Source organism: Staurois parvus, unplaced genomic scaffold, assembly GCF_062004578.1.
Source record: "Staurois parvus isolate SC_StPar_1 unplaced genomic scaffold, SC_StPar_1.0 ptg001756l, whole genome shotgun sequence".
NCBI lineage: Eukaryota > Metazoa > Chordata > Amphibia > Anura > Ranidae > Staurois > Staurois parvus.
The window spans coordinates 517,501-532,383 of NW_028319552.1; the positions used below are offsets into that span (position 1 = coordinate 517,501).

At 39.8% G+C, this 14,883-nt stretch overlaps 1 protein-coding gene across 2 annotated transcripts in view; it reads left to right on the forward strand.

The window, feature by feature from the left end:
* Positions 1-14,883, forward strand: part of COL20A1 (collagen type XX alpha 1 chain) — a 146,940-nt gene that overhangs the window by 94,796 nt on the left and 37,261 nt on the right. For both annotated transcript variants that reach the window (XR_016308755.1, XM_089663720.1), the window contains exons 23-25: positions 4,198-4,307; positions 4,416-4,574; positions 12,467-12,544. Coding sequence is in view for 1 of the 2 variants with exons in the window: in XM_089663720.1 (XP_089519846.1) it covers positions 4,198-4,307; positions 4,416-4,574; positions 12,467-12,544 (347 nt within the window). In the remaining variant the exon portion in view is untranslated. The remainder of the gene's footprint in view (positions 1-4,197; positions 4,308-4,415; positions 4,575-12,466; positions 12,545-14,883) is intronic.

Genomic DNA, 14,883 nt, shown 5'->3' on the forward strand with positions numbered 1-14,883 from the left:
GCACCATTGGCAAGACTAAAGCGCTGTCAAAGGACATCAGGGACAAGATTGTAGACCTGCACAAGGCTGGAATGGGCTACGAGACCATCAGCAAGAAGCTTGGTGAGAAGGAGACAACTGTTAGAGCGTTTATTCACAAATGGAAGAAATACAAAATAACCATCAATCGCCCTCGATCTGGAGCTCCATGCAAGGTTTTGCTTCATGGGTTAAGGTTGAGAAAAGTGAGGGATCAGCCCAGAACTACACAGGAGGAGCTTGCGAATGATCTCAAGTCAGATGGGACCACAGCCACCAAACAAATAATTGGTAACACCATATGCTGCCATGGATATAAATCCTGCAGTGCCCACAAGGTTGCTTTCCTCAAGAAGGCACATGTACAGGCCCATCTGAAGTTTGCCAGTGAACATCTAAATGATTCAGAGAAGGATTGGGAGAAAGTGCTGTGGTCAGATGAGACCAAAATTGAGCTCTTTGGCATTAACTCGAATTGCTGTGTTTGGAGGAAGGAAAAATGCTGACTATGACCCTAAGAACACCATCTCTACAGTCAAGCATGGAGGTGGACACATTATGCTTTGGGGCCATTTCTCTGCTAAAGATACATTGGCCGCATTGAGGGGCCAATGAATGGGACCATGTATTGTAAAATCTTGGATTAGAAACTTCTTCCCTCAGCCAGAACACTGAAGATGTGTCGTGTATAGGTCTTCCAGCATGACAATGACCAAAAACATACCGCCGAGGCAACAAAGGAATGGCTCAAGAAGAAGCACATGAAGGTCATGGAGTGGCCTAGCCAATCTCCAGACATTAGTCCTATAGAACATTTATGGAGGGAGCTGAAACTTTGAGTTGCCAAGTGACAGCCAAGAAACCTTAAAGATTTAGAGAAGATCTGTAAAGAAGAGTGGACCAAAATCGCTCCTGAGATGTGTGCAAACCTGGTAACCAATTACAAGAAACGTCTTACATCTGTGCTTGCCAACAAGGGTTTCTCCACCAACTACTAAATCATGTTTTGCTTGGGGATCAAATTTTACTCACTGAGCTGCAACTCAATCTATAGCATTTGTATCATGTGTGTTTTCTGGATTTTTCCTTGATATTCTGTCTCTATCATTTAAAATACACCTATGATAAAAATTATAGACCCTTTATTTCTTTGCAAGTGAGCAAACTTACAAAATCTGCAGGAGATCAAATAATTATTTCCCCACTGTATTTATGACATTTTAGTACTTGGATTTGGATACACCATAATTCATATTAACAGATAATAAATCAGAGTTTTAATTATTTCTTACGACAAAACAATAGAGTCTTACGGAGGAATAAATCCAGAGATTTCAATAACAGGAAACGCTGACTCGTCTTTGACCCACAAGGGTCATCCAAGGACCTGGCAGCTCTGCAGTCAGTAGAAAGCAGTGCAGGTGACTAGAGCCCCCAAGAGCCTTATCAATAGATTAGGGGCCATTAGCAATATCCTAGGCCATTATTCAATAGGTAGCCTGGGGGCAGAACTTTAATTTTCTCTATTTTAAACCTCTCTTTTCCAGTGTGTCCACTGCTGTAATGATTTCCTGTCCTGGATGTAATTTTACGCCTTTTAATATACTCAGAAAATATGGCCAGAGCTGCCTGGAGCATGAGGTGTAATTGTAATATGTAGCTGTCTTCTGCTACGTTGGGGATCTGCGTGAACATTAGTTTCCTATGCGGGAGAGAAAACAAGAGTGAAGGTTTGAGTTAGGTATGTAGTAGGAGATCATGGAGGCAAAAATCTTGCCTGGTGAGTAGGTATCTCAGTGCCCTTGTCAGTTGGTGAGAAGATTGACTTACAGGAAACAGGTGGAGTTAATCATCAACATGTATTTGCTATCCTGCAAATACTGCAGTTGTGCAAATGTAATCCATTGATGCCGGATTTCACAGAGCTTCTCACATGCAGGCTGGGGAGGTCTGCTTCCTGACACCTGTATTGAGTAATTTGCTATTGCTGTATACCCAATCAGATTCAAAATTCCAAGGGAGGTGTCAGTCTAATTGCCAGGACCTGGGTCTTACCCTGCGACCTCTGTTGTGTCTGGCGATGTCTCTTTTTGCAAAGCCACCTAGGATGCTGGACATCTCCCTGGACCAGCTTTTTTCAAGCTTTTCAACACAGAGGAACCCTTATAATAACTTTCCGGTCTCAGGGAACCTCTACTAAAAATTACTATATCTACAACTTATGATACATTAGTATGATGGTTAGTGGGAAGAATGTTCCTTCCACTTGTGGGCATTGGGAAAATTTTCCCCTTAGAGATAGCTAAAAAGATCAATAGTGATAGTGGGAACTTATCTGAGAGGCAGAAATTGCTCATTGCTCAAGGAATCCCAAGCAACCTCAGGAGGAACCTAGTTGAGAAACCCTGCCCTGGACAATTCCTTGAACGATCTTACATAGAACCTTGTTTCTCTTGAACTTTTTGCTCCTCTCATGAACTTCCTATTTTAGCCATACACTTCCTGTTTGCCATATTATTGTGCTCTCTCCAGCTAATATCTTGCTCCTGTCACTCCTGCTGCCATTCATATCTCCACTACCACACATAACCGACCCTTGGCTTGTTCCTTGACTACGCTTCTGCTTGATCCCAACCGGCAACAACTTGTTACCAACTTCTGGCTTCTTCCTTGACTACGCTTCTGCTTGATCCCAACCTGCAACCACTTGTTACCAACCTTTGGCTTGTTCCTTGACTACGCTTCTGCTTGATCCCAACCTTCAACAACTTGTTACCAACCTTTGGCTTGTTCCTTGACTACGCTTCTGCTTGATCCCAACCTGCAACCACTTGTTACCAACCTTTGGCTTGTTCCTTGACTACGCTTCTACTTGATCCCAACCTGCAACAACTTGTTACCAACCTTTGGCTTGTTCCTCGACTACGCTTCTACTTGATCCCAACCTTCAACAACAACTTGATACCAACCTTTGGCTTGTTCCTCGACTACGCTTCTACTTGATCCTAACCTTCAACAACTTGTTACCAACCTTTGGCTTGTTTCTTGACTATACTTCTGCTTGATCCTTACTGTAACCACTTGTTACTGGCCTTGGCTTATTTGCTGACTACGCTTCTGCTTGCTCCCTACCTGCTGTATCTGCCACTGGACCCTTGCTTGCTCATCTCCTGGTGGGGTGATCCTGAGAATTTGATCTGATATTATAATAACACACAACAAAACCCACCTGCATCATCAAGAGCTCTGGTGAACACTGGTTAGTGCTTAGACCCCCTCACCTCAAGTAAGCCTGTGTCATCTTCTAGAGTGACCTGCTTCTGTACTTATCCAGCTGGTCAGTGGGAGCCTCTCTACTGCTATAGCTACTGGTCTCCGAGCCTGAACCTTGACCATGACACCAATAGGTGGTTGTGAGGAACACCTTAGAAGGGGTGAGGCATGGGGTATAGATCCTCATCCATTGGAAATAAAGTCCTTAATGAGGCCAAATACCTTGGATTCACTAGTTCTCCACGAAGTGGAGAACTTCAAAAATGCGGTTCATCCAAACTGAGTAGTCTACAGTTGCACCAGAAAGAATGCCAAATGAGGAATACAAAGTTTAAATTTCCTATCATGGACTAGGCAGTCAGAGGCATAAGGACACAATATAAGGTTCACCAGCATTTTAGTGCCTTTAAAAATAAGCTGGGTTTCTGCTAGGCAGCCATTTAACATAAGCAATGATTCTTAGTGGAGATTTTCATTTGATAAAAGGATTAGAAGAAGGTACGTGCGTATCCTATTTATTTTTCCCCTAGTCTTAATATTGTAATCTTAGGAACAAATCTGTGTGCTTATCTCAGACTCATTGGTCTTTAATTACGGTAGATTGGATCTTGTGTGTGTTCCATTTGTCAGTACTGGTACCGTATCTGTCTTCCCTCAGGCATGGCTTTGAATCCTTTCGGGAAGTAAACTTAACTCCCTCAGCTCACCTGGGTGAAAGTCAGTCACACCGGATGCTTTAGGAGTCAGGAACTCAATTAGTCCTAAATACTCCTATTACCTACCCCACATCCTCAGCTTGTGCTTCTCTATATTAAAACAAATCATCTTGGATTTAACTTAACCTAAATAATTTTTTTTCGATAACATATAATCTCACATTCTCAATCTTTTCCATCTCCATCATAGCCAATCAGCAGTCTGTGACATATTTCAGCCCTGACTACGAAGGGAACTCGCAGGAGGTGACCTTCGATGAAGAAGAAGTGAAGAAGATTTTCTACGGCAGTTTCCACAAGGTGCTTAACATCTTAAATCCCCCCCAACCCCATTTTAAAGTTTCCACTGCATTTTTCTGCTGTATATATTGATGTGTTCAGTTTTAATTTTCCTCTTTCTTCTTCCAGTTGCAAGTGGCAGTGTCTAAAACAAGCATTCAGCTCTATGTGGACTGTCAACTGGTGACTGGAAAGGCAATAAAACCCATGGGAAAGGTGACCACGTTGGGATTTGAGATGTTGGGGAAACTGACCAGAACCAGGGGTCCAAGGAGTGGTTCCTCAGTGGTAAGCAGTAAGAACAGGTCTGGGTCTAGCTTTGTTAGCTGGATATTTCATCGCTGGGTCCTTTTCGGTCACCTCAGAGCTTTGTTTCTACTGAGTCCTTCAAAAATTGGGGGGGGGGATTTTGTCTTACTTTTATCTATAACTGAACATTTCTTTAGTTAAAACCCAGGGGCAGACTGACAACTCATGGGGCCCCTGGGCAATAGGGGATCATGGGGCCCTTGTGTCCTTGTCCAAACTCAAAAAAGTCTATGAAAAAGGTACCAGGGGCATCTCATGGGGCCCCCTACTGACCCCGGGCCCTCGGGCAGTGCCCGAGTTTCCAAATGGTCAGTCCGCCCCTGTTAAAACCCTTGGAAAACCATGTTCTGCTGGGTAGGTCTCCCTTTACTTCCTGTCCTGGAGACTCAATAGAAAGTAAGAGAAAAGCATTAGAAGGTATTTGTTGACTTTCCTAACTCCTGAGTAGACCATTTGCATTTACATACAGATCTACCCCCCCCGGCATAATGTGAAGGTAAGATGATCACAACATTGTTGTACACACCATTTGCAGCGTTCGCTGTTGTGATTCTGACCTTTAAATATGTGTGTATGACCCACTGCCACACCCAGGCAGGAATGTAGCAGATTCTACATTTCTGGCTTCTTCAAAGAACCCAATTACAATAGGAGTTATGGAATATGACTGAAAATTGAGAGGTATGAGCGTAGATCTACAGGGAAATTTTGGTCACTACCCAAGGTTCACAGATGTATAATTCTTACAGTCCACTCCAGACCATTTGTGATAGGGCCTCATCAGAAGTCCTTTGAAGACCCTAGTTGGATGAGGTGTACGATATATCTACACTCCATCTACCTTATCTGCTGAAAGTCAAATGTGTCACCTTCCATGCTTGCCTAGCATAAAAATGAGGGTAGCATGGTGTTCAGTACCACTCCCCCATTCACTCTGCGCAGTGTGGGCTCCATCAGCCCTCATTATCATCACAGGTAGCATTTTCTAGACTAGGATCTTCAAAGGACTTCTGATGAGACCCTATCGAAAATGGCCTGGAGTGAACTGTAAGGATTTATACATTTGTGAACCTTGGGTAGTGACCAAAATTGCCCTGTAGCTCTACGCTCATACCTCTCATTTTTCAACCGTCCAACCGTGTGCATGTTTCTCTTGGCACGGGTTGTCTTTTTTGGCCTATGAGGGGTTAACCATCATCTATTTCATGGTCGCGCCTGCAGAAATTCCTCGCTCTTGTGTTTTGTCACCCCGGTGTCAGCGCCGGCCCCGCCGGCTAACCAGCCGCAAGACAGAGGACCTCATTCTCGTTCGTCATCCAGCTTTATTTAAGAGGAGACATTTTAAATTTGCGATGATCAATGGCTCTCATTTGGAGGAGATTCAGGTTGAGGCTGACTCCGGGCGTCAGGGGAGAATGCAGAAGAAAGTGTCCGTCTCTCTGGAGGGTGTTTAAAGGGAAGAGATATTGTCTCTCTCTATTTATAGCCGCTCGGGTTCGCGGAGAGAGGAGACTGCTGTTGGGCAAACCAAATAATGCCTCGCGCAATCTATGTGTTTGTTTCATTGCCATCCGCAGGGGACACTCGGGGGGTGGGGGAACACGCCGGATGTCCTTAAACACCGCCGTCACATGTCACACTGAGCAGTTAGGTCCCGAAGACTTGATCTAAATGCTTGTCATGCACATGGAGTTGTTTTGTTAAAGGGCCCCCAAGTCTTTCAGGAACATATGGAAAAAAAATTAAATCTTTGAATTTAGAGGGACCCTGTCCGGCTATGGCAACCATCACTGAGGGAGATAAGAGGGGGAAGGTTTACTGCTTAGTCTGGACTGATGTTACCTACAGCCCATAGATTATCAATGGTTTATTCAAACTGCATAAAATCATGGCAAATATGCTGAAAATTTTTATTGATCTGCTGATCGATATTTTAACTTGAAAGTTGAGTTGCAATTAATTTAAATGCCACTTTTGATCGCGCATATTGGATTTTTTTTTTCTTTTACAAAATTGATCAACTTCGTTGGATATCTGATGATATCGATTGAAAATTGGTCACCTGTGAATTCTATTGATTATGCTAAGACTGTAAGCTCTCTCATGAGCGGGTCTCTCCTAACTCTGCTTTATTGAATTGTATTGTAACTGTACTTATTTGTGCAAATGAGAGAAGACGGAGCTGTTGGTTCTATATAATTCCCGAATAATAATATCAATAACAACGATAGTAATAATTATTATATTATTATTTAATCATTTTTATATAATTATCATATTATTATTATTACTATTATTAGTAGTATTATTACTATTATTATAATATTTATTTATATAATTACCATATTATTATTATTATTATATTATTATTGAATTTTTTTATATAATTATCTTATTATTATTACTATTATTATTAGTATTATTACTATTATTATATTATTATTTAATTATTTTTATATAATTATCATATTATTATTATTTTCAACATTATTATTATTATACAGGATTTATATTGCACCAACGGTTTGCTCAGAATTATTATTATTATATTTATTATTATTTAATTATTGTTATATAATTATCATATTATTATTTTCAATATTATTATTATTATCGTATTATTGTTTTTATCATTTTATTATTATCACTTTAAGGCCCCTTTCACATAAGCAAATCAATCGGGTCAGCCTGTCCTTTTTTTCAAGCGGACCCGAATGGACGCTCCATTGCTCTCTATGGAGTGATGGGTGTAAATGGATGTAAACGTTTGTATCTGTTTACACCCACCCTGTCCACTAATAACATATGGATGGGGATCCATTTCCCATCCATCTGGGGGATCGGATCACAGTCGGTTGGAAATGGTCAGGAGGTCTGTTTCCATCCAACAGCCCATAGAAGACAGTGGGCTGTGTCCGCTCTGCATAAGTGGAGTGGACACGGATCTGTTAACCGCTTGCTCAGTGGGCAGATCCCCTGCTAAGCCAGTGGATGCGCTGATGGGTCCACCCTGTGTGAAAGGGGCCTAAGGCTTACCATACCTTATACAATTCAACTGCAAAAGAAAAAAAGAAAAGAAAACATCACAAGTAGCCTGGACTTTTAAGGTGCAGTTTTGATGACACAAATAATATAAAAATGTAAAATAAATATTTTATTATTTTATTATTAACTTTTTTATTATAAATCCTTGCCTACAGAACATGTGAAGAATAAACATATAATCTTACATATGTCCCCATATACAAGTGTCCTATTATTTCCACCGTGCCCTCGTATTTCCATGTATTCAGATTATCTATAGAAATACAATACACATATACATGTAATAAATACAATAAATGATGTCCATGAACCACATGGGAAATGAAACGCCCTGCTGATGCATTTCATACAGTTCATCCACATTAGGAGGAATGGGATGAATGCACAGTGGCTAAGTAGTTAGCACTTTCACCTGGCAATACTGGGGTCGTTGGTTCGAATCTCAACCATGGCACCACCTGCCTGCAGTTTGCATGTTCTCCCCGTGCCTGCGTGGGTTTCCTCCGGGTACTCCGGTTTCCTCCCACACGCCAAAGACATGCTGGTAGGTTAATTGGATCCTGTCTAAATTGGCCCTAGTATGTGTGTGTATGAATGTGAGTTAGGGACCTTAGATTGTACCCCCCTTGAGGGTTAGGGACTGATGTGAATGTACAATATATGTGTAAATTGACGGCGCTATCTAAATACCTAAAAAAAAAATATATATATATATAATTATATAATATAATAATAGACCTCATGTCTGAAATGCTGTAGCCAGCCGGTAATAAAATCATCTCGAAGGGGGGAGCATAGAAGATATACAGTAATTATATACATGCACTATACATATAATTATTACAATAAAAACTATCTATAAACCATCTTATACATTGGGAAATGGAACCCCCCTCTTACGTGTTTCGTCCAAAACCTGTATGCATCCTCATTGCGAGGGATGGTATGAATATTAGAGGTAATAGACCTCATGTCTGAAATGCTGTAGCCAGCCAGTAATAAAATCATTTCCAAGGGGGGAGCATAGAAGATATACAGTAATTATATACATGCACTATACATATAATTAATACAATAAAAACTATCTATAAACCATCTTATTGGGAAATGGAACCCCCCTCTTACGTGTTTCGTCCAATTTCTGTATGCATCCTCATTGCGAGAGATGGTATGAATATTAGAGGTAATAGACCACATGTCTGAAATGCTGTATCTAGCCAGTAATAAAATCATCTCCAAGGGGGGAGCATAGCTTTCTTTGTATTAATTATATGTATAGTGCATGTATATAATCTATGTTCCCCCCTTGGAGATGATTTTATTACCGGCTGGATACAGCATTTCAGACATGTGGTCTATTACCTCTAATATTCATCCCATCCCTGGCAATGATGATGCATACATAAATTGGACGAAATGCGTAAGAGGGGTATTCCATTTCCCAATGTATGAGATGGTTTATATATAGCTTTTATTGTATTAATTATATGTATAGTGCATGTATATAATTATTGTATATCTTCTATGCTCCCCCTTGGAAATGATTTTATTACCGGCTATCTACAGCATTTCAGACATGAGGTCTATTGCCTCTAATATTCATCCCATCACTGGCAATGAGGATGCATACAGAAATTGGACGAAACGCGTAAGAGGGGTGTTCCATTTCCCAATGTATAAGATCGCTTATAGATAATTATATACATGCACTATACATATTATATAATAATAGACCTCATGTCTAAAATGCTGTAGCCAGCCGGTAATAAAATCATCTCTAAGGGGGAGCATAGAAGATATACAGTAATTATATACATGCACTATACATATAATTAATACAATGAAAGCTATCTATAAACCATATCATACATTGGGAAATGGAACCCCCCTCTTACGTGTTTCGTCCAATTGCTGTAGCCACCAGTTAAAAAATATTCTCCAAGAGGAAGATCATAGAAGATATACTGTATCTCTCGCCTCTATCTACCCCCTTGGGGACAATTGTTTTTTTTACAAAAAATGTAAGAACCTTAATCAGCCTTTTGCAGTCCCCTGTACTGCAGAATTCAGACTGGGAATGGGAGAAGAAGAACAAGGAACCAGTCACTTGTGCTGCAGTGCTCATGTGCCAACAAGCAGTGTGCTGTAGGAGAAGAGAGCAGAGTGACAGAGATGAGCTTATCAGTTTGCTGCTTCTTCTTTCACTGTCCAGTCACAGGTTGCAAAGGTACAGGACCTGTACGTGTTACTGAACTGCAGCAGAGAAATTTGGGCCGCCATCCCTGCCAGACAGGGCTGTGCTGTGTGAAAAATAGGACTGGATGGACAGAAGTACAAATCTTTTGGCAGGTGAAACATCCCCCATATACACATTACTGGGAGCTGAGCTTTAAATCACAACTCAATGCACACGCATGGAAGACTCCATATGATGTAAGGCGTTGGGTAAAATAAGTAGCATGCTTGATAGAGATGATATAAAAGAATCCTGAACTGAGAACATACAGCGGGCTGCTCTTGCTGTACCCCGCTTCAGAAAATACTATTTCCCTGGCTGTCAGGATGGTCCTCGTCAGACTCTGGATACTGGGAATGGATGTTTCAATGAAGGCTTTCCCTTGCCAGTCTTCCCATCCGGTTCCACCATGTTGTTGGGAGCTTTTGTTCCAGATGACGGCAAGAGTGCATGCATCGGCCATTTCTTATGGCGTCCATAGGTGGCGAATGGGTTTATTTTCAGCGCAACCAAAAAGCGTCCCTCTCTTCATGTCCTCCTACCAGTACAAACAAGTCACTGGGTTCCCTTTAATAAAACACATTTGGATGGTTTTCTTGTCAGTATGGAAATGAATCAAATGAGGATTTCTCTAAGTGAATGCATGCTGGGACGTGAAGATTCCAGGGAACAGATAGCGATCAGCACTTTATTAGACTTGGCACAGACTATTCATCAAGAAGTGGTATTTTTAGAGCGGAGAAGGGAGCCTGAAGCATGATACTGTGAAATGGAAAGTGAGGTTATTAGTGACATTTTAGGAGGACGTTTGGTGTCATGTGATCCCGTGTGAGATCCGTTACTGTGCTTTAACAGTGGGTGGTAATAGGATGGTAAAATCTATCCACGATGAACAACTCCAGCCAGAGGTGTGATGATGTCCTTTAATTTGTTTATGTACAGGCAGTACATGAATTTTTTATGTACCCATTGTAGGTAATGTGTATATTATGCCTGCCATCCATCCATCACTCTAGTCCTTTTTATGTTTATCATTGTTGAATATTATGACGAAAGAAGCAATTGTTTGCTGAACTCATCACAGCAGTAACTCCATAAGAGATGTCAATCAGACATAGGGTGCCGCAAAGCAAGCATCACCTGCTGTGCTGGCTCTGAGGATCCTTATATATATGGGCAGCACAGTGACTAAATGATTAGCACTTCCGCCTGGCAGTACTGGGGTCGTTGGTTCAAATCCCAACCACGGCACCACCTGCCTGGAGTTTGCATGTTCTCCCTGTGCCTGCGTGGGTTTCCTCCGGGTACTCCGGTTTCCTTCCACACTCCAAAGACATGCTGGTAGGTGAATTGGATCCTGTCTAAATTGTCCCTAGTATGTGTATGAATGTGAGCTAGGGACCTTAGATTGTACGCCCCTTGAGGGTTAGGGACCTTAGATTGTACGCCCCTTGAGGGTTAGGGACCTTAGATTGTACGCCCCTTGAGGGTTAGGGACCTTAGATTGTACGCCCCTTGAGGATTAGGGACCTTAGATTGTACGCCCCTTGAGGGTTAGGGACTGATGTGAATGTACAATATATATGTAAAGTGCTGCGTAAATTGACGGTGCTATAAAAGTACCTGAAATAAATAAAATAAATAAAGAAATAATAATAATTATATATATAAAATGTTTGTTTTACAAACTAACATCAAATACATAAAAAAAAATATAATTTTATTTATTTAATAAGCACCCCATGTTTGCGTCACTTGCTGTGCTGGCTCTAGGAATCCTTTCTTTTATATATATATATATGGATATTTTTTGTTTTACAAATAGGAGGGCCCTGATCCTGGGAGCTTACAATCTAGATATTTGAAATGCTACAATTTTGGCCATATTCAATATATTTAAAAAAAAAAAAAAAAAAAAAAAAAAAAATATATATATATATATATATATATATATATATACACATACTGCATGTTGCATTTTTATTACAAAATATATGAAAAATACTTTTAAAAATGCATTTCAAATATACTGTATGTCTTTAAAAATACAAATCTACATTTTTGGAATGCATTTACAAATATATGTAAAAATATATGTTAAAATGAATTTTTTTATAGGTTGCATGTTGAAATGCGTTTTTTATATATTACAAAATACATGAAAAATATTTTTAAAAATATATATTTTTTAAAATATATTCTTCAGATTTTTTTTAACATATATTTTTACATATATTTGTAAATGCGTTCCAAAAATGTAGATTTGTATTTTTAAAAACATACAGTATATTTGAAATGTACTTTTAAAAATATTTTCATATATCTTGTAATATAAACACATTTCAACATGCAGTGTGTGTGTGTGTGTGTGTATATGTATATATATATATATATTTATATTTAAATATATTTTGAAATGTATTGAATATGGCCAAAATTGTAGTATTTCAAATATATGGCAATATATTTGGGAAGAATATTTTTAAAATATATTTTTCTTCCACGTGGGAAACCACTTTTCATCTTTTTCATGTACAGTACATCCTCAATGTGTCGGATACCATTAATCCTGTCTGTATATACCTTCCAGTTGCAGCTCCAGTCATTCTTGATGGTCTGTGGTTCGACGATTCCTATCGGAGATGGATGCTGTGATGTCCTGGCCAAGGTGAGGAAGATTCTATAGGGGTGCCCGTAGAGGAGCTTCACAGGTTCAATTTAAGGCAGGGTGACTTTAGTGTTAAGATGTAGTAGAGAAGTTAAGTCAGTGTCAGGTTTTAGGGGGTTTGGTTAGGTATTGGGAGGATATGACACCCTAGACTAGCCTTTCTCAACTTTTTCAACACAGAGGAACCCTTGAAATAGGTTTACAGCCTCAGGGAACTCCTGCTAAAAATTACTATCTCTACAACTCATGACACATTAGTGTGATGGTCCTTTACACTTGTGGTCATTGGGAAGAATGGTCCTTACACTTGTGGTCATTGGGAAGAATGCTCCTTACACTTGTGGTCATTGGGAAGAATGCTCCTTACACTTGTGGTCATTGGGAAGAATGCTCCTTACACTTGTGGTCATTGGGAAGAATGGTCCTTACACTTGTGGTCATTGGGAAGAATGGTCCTTACACTTGTGGTCATTGGGAAGAATGGTCCTTACACTTGTGGTCATTGGGAAGAATGCTCCTTACACTTGTGGTCATTGGGAAGAATGGTCCTTACACTTGTGGTCATTGGGAAGAATGCTCCTTACACTTGTGGTCATTGGGAAGAATGCTCCTTACACTTGTGGTCATTGGGAAGAATGCTCCTTACACTTGTGGTCATTGGGAAGAATGGTCCTTACACTTGTGGTCATTGGGAAGAATGGTCCTTACACTTGTGGTCATTGGGAAGAATGCTCCTTACACTTGTGGTCATTGGGAAGAATGGTCCTTACACTTGTGGTCAGTGGGAAGAATGCTCCTTACACTTGTGGTCATTGGGAAGAATGCTCCTTACACTTGTGGTCATTGGGAAGAATGGTCCTTACACTTGTGGTCATTGGGAAGAATGCCCCTTACACTTGTGGTCATTGGGAAGAATTGTCCTTACACTTGTGGTCATTGGGAAGAATGGTCCTTACACATGTGGTCATTGGGAAGAATGCTCCTTACACTTGTGGTCATTGGGAAGAATGACCTCCCTTACAGACAGCTAAAAAGACCAATGGTGTCACTGGGAACTTATCTGAGAGCCAGAAATTGTTAATTGCTCAAGGAACCCCCACCAACCTCAAGAAGAACCCTAAGGTTCCATGGAGACCTTGTTGAGAACCCCTGCCCTAGACTCACCATCTGTCCTCCATCTACTAGGTTGTAAAACAATGAGCGACATTCAATCCACAAGACTGAGGGAATGTTATGGAGAAAAAAAAGAGTGCTGCAAGGGACAGTTCCAGATTGTATTTTTTTGGTTTAGCCCAGAGTTGGGCATTGAGGGTTATGTAATCACAGAGGAGCTTCAGAATTGTGAGTTGTTTTTCAAGTTCCTGCAACTGGAAGCCTAGAATATCTGTGCTGCAGTCCCAGTGCCAAAAACTTACCACCATGCCGTACTTCCTTCTTCACCATTCTGCATATTGATCATGTTCCTTGTCTCCAGACAGCTGTCAGTTTGCTCAGACTGATGAAGAGACAAGGATCCCTCTGTATGTCCCACATGGAAGAAAAATATATTTGAAATATATTTTAAAAATATTCTTCCCAAATATATTGACATATATTTGAAATGCTACAATTTTGGCCATATTCAATATATATATATACTGTATATTGAAATGCAATTTTATTACAAAATATATAAAAAAATATTTTTAAAAATAAATTTCAAATATACTGTATGTCTTTAAAAATACAAATCTACATTTTTGGAATGCATTTACATATATATGTTAAAATGACTTTTGTATATGTTTAAAAAAAAATCTGAAGAATATATTTAAAAAATATATTTAAAAAAAATGTTTTTTCATATATTTTGTAATATATAAAAACACATTTCAACATTAACTATCTATCTATCTATCTATCTATCTATCTATCTATCTATCTATCTTTCTATATATATATAGATATATATATGGGCGGACTGACAACTCATGGGGCCCCCGGGCAATAGGGGATCATGAGGCTCCTGTGTCATTGTCCAAACTCAAAAAAGCCTATGAAAAAGGTACCAGGGGCATCTCATGGGGCCCTCTACTGACCCCGGGTCCTCGGGCATATATATATATTTACTGAAATATATCTTGAAATATATTGAATGTGGCTAAAATTGTAGTATTTCAAATATATGGCAATATATTTGGGAAGAATATTTTTCAAATATATTTCAAATATATTTTTCTTCCATGTGGGTGGCCTGTCCTGTAATCTCCGCAGTGGTTCTGCTGAAAGAAACCCACTGGAGGGAAGATCCTCCAACCTATATACATACGAGGAATTATTTAATAATGTGAAAGTTTCAT